At 42.9% G+C, this 12,936-nt stretch overlaps 1 protein-coding gene across 2 annotated transcripts in view; it reads left to right on the top strand.

Moving 5' to 3' along the window:
* Positions 1 to 3,530: 3,530 nt before the first annotated feature.
* Positions 3,531 to 12,936, top strand: part of LOC106804838 (beta-lactamase-like protein 2) — a 17,459-nt gene continuing 8,053 nt past the window's right edge. The window contains exons 1-6 of one of the 2 annotated variants that reach the window (XM_014806195.1): positions 3,690 to 3,774; positions 4,752 to 4,806; positions 10,525 to 10,685; positions 10,882 to 11,002; positions 11,578 to 11,680; positions 12,083 to 12,158. In XM_014806195.1, coding sequence (XP_014661681.1) covers positions 4,793 to 4,806; positions 10,525 to 10,685; positions 10,882 to 11,002; positions 11,578 to 11,680; positions 12,083 to 12,158 — 475 coding nt within the window. In that variant the 5' untranslated portion in view covers positions 3,690 to 3,774; positions 4,752 to 4,792. Of the gene's footprint in view, positions 3,775 to 4,751; positions 4,807 to 10,524; positions 10,686 to 10,881; positions 11,003 to 11,577; positions 11,681 to 12,082; positions 12,159 to 12,936 lie in introns of both variants that reach the window. The other variant, XM_014806194.1, reaches the window with a different exon arrangement.

Genomic DNA, 12,936 nt, shown 5'->3' with positions numbered 1-12,936 from the left:
CTCTCTCTCTCTCTCTCTCTCTCTCTCTCTCTCTCTTTCTCTGTAGTCGATATTGTTGAAACGTTAAGAGCATAACAAAAATCCACAAGGTGCTAGTGTTCTTCTTTCTCTTCTCTCTCTTTCTCTCTTTTTTCTCTCGCTTATGGTCTCTTGTGTTCTATCTAGTCTAATCGTTCTTGTATCTTTATGACTTATCACGCCTCTCTGGACTCTTATGTCATTTTGGCAGCTCAAAAAAATATCTTTTCTTATCTGTGCAATATATATGATTGTGACAACCTACGTACTACAAGTTTTCGGCATATATGCAAGGAAATTAATATCATGCTTTAGTTTTGGTTTGGAAATGGGGGTATTGCGTGTGTAAGCTCACGGAGACAGGCTGTTGTTTTCACCGGCACAGCTGGTTGCTATGTTCAGAAAGTCCCAGATGTGGCAAAGTTCCTGTATGTCCGCCCGCACCTATAGTTACTAGAGCTAGGTTAGGACCTGCTAACCCGGTAACCGTGGGACCCACTGCCCTGGCACTGTGGACCGCAGAACTCTAGTCTCTAGGAATTAGGGCCCAAGGATTATAAGATTAAGAGCTGTCCACATTTGCACATTGCACATGCATTGTCATTGTAATTGTCATGCATTGTCATTTGCACATGTCGCACATTGCGAAAATGAATTGTGGTCAGCGATAATCCTAGTCCGAGCCGACGCAGACCCCAATAATGGGGTCTGCGGCCGTGTCTATCTCAATCACGGAAAGCCACCTCCAGTTTGGAGGTGGCACTTATATATAATATATGCGCCGGATATATAAAATCCTATTGCGTGGCACTTGAATCATTTATCTACGTGCATGCACGCTATGATGTCCTGGTAGCAGCCACAGCATAAGAATATATCAAGTTGTTAACCTAATGGTAAATATAAACATCATACCAAAATGATCTGTCTTCATTCACATTTGTCAACCAATGAAAATCACGTTCGGTTACTTCGGCTATTCCCGATGTTCAAATATAGTTCGCGCCATCTATGGTCCGGTTAATCTTAATTATTTCCGAGTGAACCCGAAACTACCGGAAGTGAATTTCATTGGCCGATCGAAATTAATAAGGCCAGAAATATCGAAGTTACTCTTACTAGGATGAATTATTGCATGAAAAAAAAGTTCTGAAACGGAGATAAAGTCTTCGGAAAGCATTAATGACAAACAGAAGGTCTGTACTTAATATTTTGGGTCGGATATACCCCAGTCACGCCCTCAGTGCTACTCGATTCACCTATCCAATGCCCACAACAAAAATTGCAACAATTTTTACAAGGGTGACTGCATGCGATAAACCCGCACCCTCAGATTAGCAAAGCGGAGTTATACAACGTCTGTATTTGCGGACAACGATAATCCATGAACACGATTTAAAAGATGGACTTACTGAGTAGCCATACGTAATACTATTATTATCATTGTCAATGACATGTTAGTATTATTAGTAATAATATTACTATTAATTACTAATACTAATAGTAATAGTATTACTATTAGTACTAAGTATTAGTATTACAGTATTACTAATATTATTATTACTAATAGTAATACTATTAGTATTGCTGAGAGGGTCTATGTCCCCCAGAGTACTGCTGGAACGTACCCTGGGAACGGTCCGGTATCAGAACGTACCCTGGTACCAGAGCATATAAATCAAAGTGATTTATATGCTCTGCTGGTACTATCTAATATGCTGGCCCGTACCTCGCCTACTCCACTAACGAGTCTAGGGAGTCGCCTACGCCTACTCCTTAACCCTAACCCTAACCTTACCCCTAACCATAGCTCATATTCATAGGGTCTATGTCCCCCAGGGTACTGCCGCAACGTACCCTGGGTACGGTCCGGTATACCGGAACGTACCCTGGTCACTATTTTATATGGTTAGGGTTAGGATTAAGGTTAGGGTTAGGGTTAGGGCTAGGGTTAGGTAGTAGGCGTAGGCGACTCCCTAGACTCGTTAGTGGAGTAGGCAAGGGACGGTCCGGCATATTAGATAGTACCAGGGTACGTTCCGGTATACCGGACAGTACCCAGGGTACCAGGCCCCTCCCTACGTTGCGCAAACTGGGCGCGCGCGCCCCGTTTGGGAAAACTCCCCCGCCCCTGTTTCAATCGTTGCGCCCCGTTTAAATTACCTCCGCCCCGATTAAATTCCACCACAATAAGTTTGACAGTGCGGGAACCGATCGTCAAGAATTCCCATTCGAACAGGCCCCCGGACGCGTGTATCTTTACCCTAACACTAATGCGTAAACGTCCTACACTACACATGCACTGCAGACCACACACAAGTACAAACAGTCAACCTGTCCCAAACCCTAACCCAACACTGCTATACACTGCTCAGAGTTCTCCCTACGTTGCGTTGGGACAGACAGAAAAAAGACAGACAGACCCCGTTTGGGAAAACTCCCCCCTGTTTCAATCGTTGCGCCCCGTTTAAATTACCTCTGCCCCGATTAAATTCCACCACAATAAAAGTTTGCCAGCGCGGGAATCGATCGTCAGGAATTCCAATTCGACCAGGACACCGGCCGGCGCGTGTATTTTTACCGTGCCATGCATGCACTGCACACAATACACAATTACAAACAGTTAACCTGTCCCACACCCAACACTAACTGTACACCGACTCGGCTATCTTATATATACAAGAACCCCAAATACCGTCTATGGTGTGGTGGCGATTTTACACATTAATTAGTGGTACGGTAAAAAAACACGCCCCCCGGACTCCCCTAGTTTCCCCCCTCCCCCTTTCCCTCCCCCTGTTTGAATTTCATCCTGGGGAGAACCCTGCTGCTGTACACACCGACTCGGCTATCTTATATATACAAGTACCCTAAATACCGTCTATGGTGTGGTGGCGATTTTACGCATTAATTAATGGTACGGTAAAAAAACACGCCCCCCAGACCTCCCTAGTTTCCCCTCCCCCTCCCCCCTGTTTCAATTTCATCCTGGGGAGAACCCTAGGTACGTTACGGCAGTACCCTGGGGGACATAGACCCTATAAGCATTAGACTAGTATTACTATTACTACTACTACTACTAGTAATAGTATTACTAGTAGTATTACTATTACTATTAGTATTACTATTAGACTGCTAGTTCTCTATCCTTGGGCCGTATTATTAGTATTACATCAATACATGTCATCGATAATGTCAGTGTCACTGTCAGAACAGAAGGATTGGTATTAGGCCTTTGAAAGATATCTATGGACGTGTCTATACTGTACCAATATTATTAAATGCATTTGCTTTTAATCTCTGCTATTTAAGGTTACATCCACCTACTTCAAATATAACAAAAAGAAAGTGTTATGTTTTAGAGTCGACAAAACAAACCATAATAATTCAGTGAGCATCACTCACTAGGTGGGGCGAGTGTCAACAGTGTCGTGCCTAGTGGCCTAGACCAGTCCGCGCTCGACAGTTCCAATGATCGCGTCAGTGTAACGCGAGTAGAACTGTCGAGCGTGGGCCAGTCTATGTCGTGCCGCGTGATGATTCGTTGATGTTGTTGTCACTTATGTCTGATTACTTTTCTGTTTAGTGTTTTGTCTCTACTTTAGTTGCTACAAAGTTGGTTATGCAGCACCTAACACTAACAGCAATACCGGCGATCGAGAAACTCTCGAATAACGTTATAAGAGTGTTAGGCTGTAATCCGGGCCCCAAAACACTGTTGGGGACAAATACATACCTAATAGGAAATGGCAAAAGGTGATCTGAATTTAGCTCTAGTAGTAGTAGTAGTAGTACTATAGCCCGCTTACATTGACTGCCGCTGGCAGTGCAAGGACAGAGGAGAACATGACCTCAGTCAGGCCCTCGGTTGGCCTCAGTCCAAAGAAGTCGTTACATTGGCGCAGCCAACAATTGGGCATTCCGAGGGAGTCTCTGAGGAGAATTTTGATTTAGGATTAACATACGCTGACCTAGCTCTAGTAGTATAGCCCGCTTACATTGACTGCCGCTGGCTGCGCCAGGCAATGTAAGCGGGCTATAGTACTAGAGCTAACGCTGACCCAGATAATTCTCCTCAGAGACTCCCTCGGAATGCCCAATTGTTGGCTGCGCCAACGTAACGACTTCTTTGGACTGCGGCCAACCGAGGTCCTGACTGAGGTGATGTTCTCCTCTGTCCTTGCACTCCTTTGTCTCCCTGAGTGTGTGGGAGTATTCCCTTTGGCATTGAGGTTCTTGACAGTTCCATGCACCCTGAACTTCTGTATCCATCTTAGAATGAGTCCTTTGTTTGGATAGGTGTGCCAATTGAATTCCCTCTTGAAACGTGCTTGTACAGTTTTGAACGATTTGGTCGAAAAGTACGTTTCCACGAACCATGATTTCTGTCGAAGAGTCCAAGGCATCTTGAAAAACTCTTGATTTTAATCTGATTGGCAACTATTCACCTCTTTAAATCTGAAAAATTAAAGGGTTAACATCAATATCAAAAAAGTTATTAACACTTGTTTGGGTTGCATTTTTTTTGGGTCACCCTGTACATTCATGTACATCTGCTAGTGATCCAACAAGTATCCCACGCCCAAAATAGTTCTAACACCTCGCAACACACTAGCTTACTATAGTGCGGTACATAGCGCGCGTTGGTTGACATATTAGCTTTGTGACGTCAGGATGAGCGGAGTTCACGCGTTCTGCGATGGTAACCTCATAATTTCTTACAATTTCTCAAGGTGCATGGAACATTTTACCAAGTTAGTGGTGTCAGTTAGTCATGGATATGTCGCAGTAAGTACTAACAATAGATATATCACATACGTTCACCCATTTTACACACAGGCGGTCACTCATTGTGAAAAATAGAAAAAACGCTGATTTCTCCGTTTCGATTTCTGACATAGTAGCCGATGTATAAATGGATATTTCTCTGTGATTACAACTCGGATTAATTTAATTTTACACTCGTTTTAATGGTAACATTTTGTGGTAAGAAAGCCCGTCAGGGATTGTTATTAAGTGCCTTACTTTATTAGTTATGCCTCTTTATTCGCTAAAATTTTCGATTTTTACACATAACTTAATTTTTAAGCAGTTTTTTCGAGTTTTCTCGGTAAATATGTAAATTAAAGAAAAATCTTACGCGGCTATTTTTGGTCCATATTGTGCTTAACATGTGGCAAAAATTTTGTATCCTCACTCCTTCTGGTAGTGAGAAATATCCAAATACCATTTTTACATAAAAATTCAAAATTTTGTGTGGTAACATAATTAGGTGCTGGAAATTTCATTAAATTTTTTGGCTTGAGCCATAGAGATATATCTCCTCTATAAATAAAACAAGTGATTGATTTGATTCATTCGCCAATAAACGTTTAATCTTCACTAGAGCAATACCCTTGCGCAACGTGGAGAGTATCCTTAAGGCCAGAATCGACCAATTCATGAAATAGCCAGATATGGGTGACACATTAGGCTAGGCCTATTACTACGGTGGCGCAGAAGGCTCACCAAAAATACAAATCCCACAACACAAATACAAATCCCACAACACAAATACAAATCCCACAACACAAATGCAAATCCCGCAACACAAATGCAAACATCACAACACAAATGCAAACGCCACAACACAAATGCAAAATCCCACAACACAAATGCAAACGTCACAACACAAATGCAAACGCCACAACACAAATGCAAAATGCCACAACACAAATGCAAACGCCACAACACAAATGCAAAATCCCACAACACAAATGCAAACGCCACAACACAAATGCAAAATCCCCTGCCCGCGCCCACCTGTACTGTCTGTACTGGGCGCATTGTATCAGGAGTAGATAATCAGGATATCTTAAATACTCCTATCATCTCTCCTGATTGTGTAGTACCAGCTGTCTTTTAACCCCCGCCCCCTCCGCACACACGGCTATCACGCTATATGGCGGTAGGAAAGTGTATTTACTATCATATCTCACGAACTATATGAGTTACCGCGTTTCTAGAATTCACATGCATTCGATGATACATGTCTTAGCAATAATCTCTCGAGGTGTTTGAGTTTATTGACGCACGATTAGCTTAATTATTAGCGCTGTTATCACGCGCAGGTAATGCCATAGGCTTATGCAGGCATAGTAGGCGTGATGGCCGGTAGGGAAAGTGTATTTACCTATATATCTCCGCCCTATATAAGTTACGTTTCTAGAATTTTACATCTCTGGGTGTCGAGTTTATTGACGCACGATTAGTCTAAGTAATTAGCTGTTATTCACGCGCCAGGCCCGGTAATGCCCATAGACTTATTCAGTGCTGTATTATTGGCCCGTAAGAAAGTGCAGTTACTAATCACATGGAGGCGAACGAGTTAGCTTAGCTTCAAACAGTAGTGATATGGGATGCGTAGGACCCTGGCTTCAATCAGTAGGAGAGTGATATGGTATGGTAGGACCTTAATTGCCTTCAAACAGTAGGAGGTGATATGGATGCGTAGGACCTTGGTTTCAATCAATAGATTGCGATATGAAATTGTAAAGCTTGGCTTCAAACAGTAGAGAGTGATATGGATGTGATAGGGACCTTTGGCTTCAATAATAGATTGTGATATGGAAATGGTTAGAAGCTTGGCTTCAAACAGTAGAGAGCTGATATTGGGATGCGACGGTTGCGACGCTTGCTTCAATGCAATAGATGCTGATAGTGAAACTGGTATGAAGTTGGCCTTTGACAAACAGCTAGTAGATGTGATATTGGATGGCTTTAGGACCCTGGCTTCAATTCATAAGATAGTGATATATGGATGACAAGATCATATGTCCTCCTCCGTCTCGCGTTCTCCTTCTCCTGCTCGCTCCTCTTCTCTTCCTCCTCCTTCTCTTACCTCACTCTTTTCTCCTCCTCCATTCCTCTCCTCTTTCTCTTTCCTCCTCCATCCCCTCTCCTCCTCCTCCTCTCTGCTCTCCTCTCCTCTCCTCCTCCTCCTCCTCTCCTCCTTCTGCCTTACTTCCTTCTCCCCTCCTCTCTCCTCTCCTCCTCTTTTCTCTTCATCCTCTCCTCGCCTTCTCTAACCTCTCTCTCTCTACCCTTCTCCTCCTCTCCCTCCTCGCTCTCCCATTCTCCTCCTTATTCCACTATCCTCCTCCTCTCATCCCTCTTCCTCCCTCCTCCTCCTCCTCCTCCCTCCTCCTCCTCCTCTCTCCTCTCTCCTCCTCCTCTCCTCCTCTCTCCTCAATCACACCACTCTCCTAGGATCTGTCCCACCTCCTCTCTCCCTCCTCTTCCCCTCGCTCATTCCCTTCCTCCTCTCTTCCTCCTCTCTCCTCCACCTCTTTCTACTTTCTCTTCCTCATCCTCCTCTTTCCTCTCTCTGCTCCCCTCCTCCTCTCGCCTCCTCTGACCTCATTCTCCTTCCCCTCTCCCTTCCTCTTCCTACCTCCTCCTTCTGTTCCTCAATCCTCCTCCTCTCTTCGCTCCGCCTCCTCCTCTCCTCCTCTCTCTCAATCACCTCCTCTCTCCACCTCCTCCTTGCCTCCTCTCCTCCACCCTTCTCCTTCCTCTCTTCCTCCTCCTCCCTCCAGCCCATTTTCTACTTTCTCTCCTCCTCATCCTGCTCTCCTCCTCCTAAACTCCTCCATCCCTCTCCCTTCTCCTCCTCTCCCCGTTCCTCTACTCCTCTTCTCCTCCCCTCCTCCCTCCATCCCCTCCTCCTCCTCCTCCTCCTTTGCACTCTCTCCTCCCTGCTCCTTCTCTTTCCTCCCCTCCTCACTTCTTCCTCCTCTCTATCACCTCTCCTCCACCTCCAATCCTCCTCCTTCCTCCTCCACCTCACCTCCTCCTCCTCCCCTCTTCCTCCTCCTCTCCTACCTCCTTCCCTCCTCCTCCACGCTTCCTCCTCCACCTGCTACTCTCCTCCTCCACCTCTCCTCCTCCCTCCAGCCTCCTCCACCTTCTCCACCTCCTCCTTCCCTCCTCCTCCTCCTCTCCTCCTCTCTTCCACTCCTCCTCTCCTCCTAACTTCCTCTCTCCTCCTCCTCGCTCCACCTCTCACGTTTTCCCCCTCCTCTGCGACATCTTCCCTGATATCAACAGTTACACAGTACGCGCCCCCCCCGCCGACCGGCCACCGGTAACGTGAATAGCTCATGCATCTCTATGAAGATTGAGTTGTATTGAGCGGTGTTAAAAAGAGTCAACGCGTGCCGCGTGCATCATTTGCATAATTAATTATGTGCCCTACATCATTTGCGTCAATAAACTGGACACTGGTATTACAGACTGATTGCTAGACGATGTATTCATCACTGCCTGTAGAATTCTAGAAACGCTAACTTCATTATAGTTCGGCCCGCAGATATGATAAGGTAAATAAACTTTCTTAACCGGCCATATTAGCGTGCTAGCGTGTGTGCGGGAAGGGGGCCGGGGGAAACAGCCTGTATTACAATCAGAGTAGTGAAGGTCAGTAAGTATCCTGATATATCGACTCTCGATACAATGCGCCCAGTACAAACAGTACAGGTGGGCCATGGGCAGCGGATTTTGCATTCTGTAGCTTGTGGCATTGTGCATTTGTGTTGTGGCGTTTGCATTTGTGTTGTGGCGTTTGCATTTGTGTTGTGGCATTTTGCATTTGTGTTGTGGCGTTTGCATTTGTGTTGTGGCGTTTGCATTTGTGTTGTGGCGTTTGCATTTGTGTTGTGATGTTTGCATTTGTGTTGCGGGATTTGCATTTGTGTTGCGGGATTTGTATTTGTGTTGTGGGATTTGTATTTGTGTTGTGGGATTTGTATTTGTGGTGAGCCTTCTGCGCCACCGTATATTACTACCCATTATCCTTATTATTAACTAACTAACTAATACTGACGGATAGACCAATAAATCATGCCCTAGACATTTTTAGCTCACCTTGACATCGTCAAGCTGAGCTATTGCCATGGGTCGTCGTCCGTCCGTCCATCCGTCAACATTTGGCTACGGTCAATGATAACTCAGGAACCGTTTGACCCACATGTTTGAAATTGGGTATAGTTGTTACTGCTATGCTCCCATATTAAACGTCCTATTTAATTGGAGCACGCCAGTCGACGTACTTTCGAGCCACGGCAATTTTTTGGCAAAAATGGGAATTGCCATTAGTCAGTTCAGGTTCAACGGATTTTGCTCATTTTTGGTATGTGAATGAATAAGGGCTAGGGGTTTTGATATTTAAATTATTATTACACAACTAGAATTTTTTAGTTGTCCAATCGGGCAACTAGTCAAACGAATAACTTGTCCGACATAGACTTTCACTTGTCCTGAGCCTCATATCATAGCGCTTCGCAATCCGCTATGAATAAAAAACAGCTCACAATAACCAGCCTATTTCATGAGATTCCTTCTAACTAGACTTCTAATAAGACTGAATCAGAACACGCTAAATGCCTTTATGATGGTGTCTGTGGAAGGCCCATCAGCTCAGGACTTCCCCTTCCATGAGGCAGCAGATGCCTGGGCAGCAATTAGGAAAAGGAAATTGGGAGCCTTTATTACGATATTTGATTTTCTACTCAGTAACGACGCTAAATCCGAATAAATATAGCGAATTATAGTTTCACCTTATAGTATATTTATTTGCACTTTTCGCACATTGTTTTATAACATTTGACTGGTTACATTCACACTAGTATACAAATTGAACAATGAAAAATGACGCATCGCTCATGACTCTTGACTAAACCCAAATTATTTTGAAATATAGGTCATAAATTTAGTGCAAAAATGCTTCAAGGCTCAGATTGCACCAGAGAGCATCTAAAAGCCCTGAGCTGCCAGGACCCTAAGGCGGGCCCTGGCCCCCGGCCACAAGTGACTTCACGCTTTGCGCTCGTGATGCGCTCGTAAATAATTTCAAATAATATCTAAAGTACTCCTCTAAACTTCCCAGTTTTACATGTTTTAATTTTAGGTTGTGGACCACCCTAAGAATACTGATGCTAAACTCATATAATCAATAGCAATGGGCAGTCCTGTTAATGCGTCCTCACCCTTTCCTGTGTACCCACAATGTTGAGCCAGTGTAATCAGTAGTGTCAGAAGCTTTCACAACATGCCATGTTGTAATTATCATTTTCAATGGGCTACTCTTTCTTTAATTACCAAACACACTATCTAAATCTAAGTAATATTGTGCAAGATAATTGGGGTATAATGCGTACCCTATCAGTATCACTCAATTACTGAATAAAAGTATGTGGCAGGCGATACACATTTACACAGCTACTTTGATAGGCCTAACTGTTCTCGGGAATAGAGACCCATTGACAAAAGTATGTTGTGCTGTATACAGTAAGAGTTATACAACTTGTAGAAGTACCTAATTTATCTTTCCTTATACTATATAATTGCTTTAATCCTAAAACTTGTAGGTCTTAGTTGTTAAATAGTACGTTTTCTTTTGTACATTGACTATACCTATAAATTATTGGCACATGAAAGTGAATTATAACTAGGTTTTGTGCTTTGCAGAAGAATTCTACTTGACACTGGAGTAGGAGGTATCCAAGACTATATTAGTAACTTGCAAAATGTGCTGAAAGATAATAAAATTGCCATACAGGAGATTGTTATCTCGCATTGGCATCCAGACCACATTGGAGGCATTGTTGAAGTGGCAGAGCTCTTGAAAGGTATATGGCATACATATAGTTAGTGAAAAATGATCACTTTCTTATGGTGTACTACAATGTGCTACAGATGTCTGCTGTTGGCTGCACAGTTGGCTTATATGATGATATTTGACTGATATGTTCTATCATGAACACATCAGAACTATACTATAGTATAGATGTGTTCATGATTCTATGGGCTATATGTTTTGCGTAGAGTCTGTGCGCATCTCAAAGTACCCGCGGCAAGCAAGAGATGATGAAGAAATCGGTGGAGGTCTAAAATACAGTTTCCTGAAAGATAAGGCTATAATATCTACAGAGGGTGCAACACTAAGGTACCAACCTGCATAACTTATTAACAAAAACAACTATATTTACCCACTGGAATCAACTATGTACAGGTTTTAGTAAGATTAAGAAGCTCTCTCGCCATGAAGCGATACTAAGTAGTCCAGTGGATATCATGCTATCAGAATTTAGGCAGATTATCTAACTATGCACTCTGATTCATTCTAGCCATGAGTATCCCACTATAACATGAGTTGACAGGTTGTGACTACATTCTCATAAAAGTGCACATACATGAGTCGCATTGTTCCTGAAAAATGTAAATAGTTGTAAAAGCACAAGAAAGACATGAAAATAATTTGTCAAAGTACAAAATAATGTAGGATGTTTATGGGTCTATTAAAGTCATGCTAAATGAATGATTCCACAATGTTAGATTCATCAATTACTGTGTAATCCTGCAAGTTGCATTGTCTTTATTTCTCGAATATACTGTAGAATCTATATTCCAGCAAATTACTGACTTCAGTTTCTTTGCATTTTTTGACATGTAAAGATTCTGTTTATCACTTTATATTCTGTATCATTACAATTACCTTGTGAACTTAAACGTGTTTATTAGGGCTGTGTTCACACCAGGCCATAGTGATGACCACCTGGTATATGTATTAGAGGAAGAGAATGCAGTTTTCTCAGGAGACTGCATCCTAGGAGAGGGTACATCGGTGAGCTGTTAATTGTATGTAATATTATAAACATGTACAGGTGTGTGTTGGAGTGCATGAGTGCATATATTTGCATGCGGCATGCATGTATCCATGTGCTTGGTAATTTAGTTGATGTTTGAAATGGCAAAATGCAAATATTCATTAGATGTTGGCTTCGTGATTGAGGACTGACTAGTTTTTTTGTCATGTTGCATTTGCTTTCCATATTCATTAGAAAATAGGAGGGAGGGCTTCACATATCATTAAAAAAATGTGACAACGTTTAGTTAACTAATTATTATTCCATATCACAGCTGAACTGTTTGGTGTATTTTGACATTTGTTTATGATAATCAAGTGGTTTTATTACTTGGTTGCTAATTGAATTTGCAATGTCTAAACAATTAAAATTTTCTCCAGGTGTTTGAAGACTTATATGACTACATGAGGTCACTGAACGTTATCAAGGGCCTTAATCCAGATATAATTTATCCAGGTAATTCAGTGATGGAAACTTATCAAATTTTTTTTTAGCCACCGTGGGCCTCCGAAGTTAAAAACACTATGGGCCCCAGCTCAAAAGTTTATGAGCCCAGCTTATCGCATGACGCACCAAAGTTTGGAATTCTATTTTTATTTTTACTAACATGGTGCTCTATTATGCGTTATGAGCTTGAATGTTGCGAGCAAATGTGCAACTATTTTCCTAATGGTTCCTATACCAGTTTTGAATATTGATTGATTAAAGTAGAATGATAGTGGTCAAAAATGTATCAGGATCCTAGAAAGCTGTATGTAAATTGTATTGGTGTCTTCGTAGATGTTAAACCATAGTGATTCCACTGGACAGTCTGCAGCCCGGATATCCGCGCGAAGCGCGCAAACGCCGCGCAGCGGCGACACCATGACTTAATCGCTGTCTATATTTAGAACAATTTCAACGGTTATGTCAAATCGGCCTGTAATCGGTCAATTGAGGAGCTGTGGCGATTGCAGAAGCCTTTCGACTTTGCACGTAGGGCGAGAATAAATCCAAATGCTCGTTTTTGTTGGTGTGTGTCTCGGCGCGCGTCGTTTTCGTGTAGAAAAATAATTTTCCCTTTTCGCTGGTTTATGCCCTGACATTAATTTGGAAGTTATCGCCACCCATAGATGGCGCAACGAGTCCATCTACGTACCATTTTCAAGTTTTTTTTAAAAAAACGCTTGGCTTTATGACCTAGACTGCCGCGCGGTGCACAGTTCGACACGCTAGCGTAACTCACTTCAGTGTA

Source organism: Priapulus caudatus, unplaced genomic scaffold, assembly GCF_000485595.1.
Source record: "Priapulus caudatus unplaced genomic scaffold, Priapulus_caudatus-5.0.1 Scaffold89, whole genome shotgun sequence".
Classification (NCBI taxonomy): Eukaryota; Metazoa; Priapulida; class Priapulimorpha; order Priapulimorphida; family Priapulidae; genus Priapulus; species Priapulus caudatus.
This window is presented reverse-complemented; position numbering and strand designations above follow the sequence as displayed.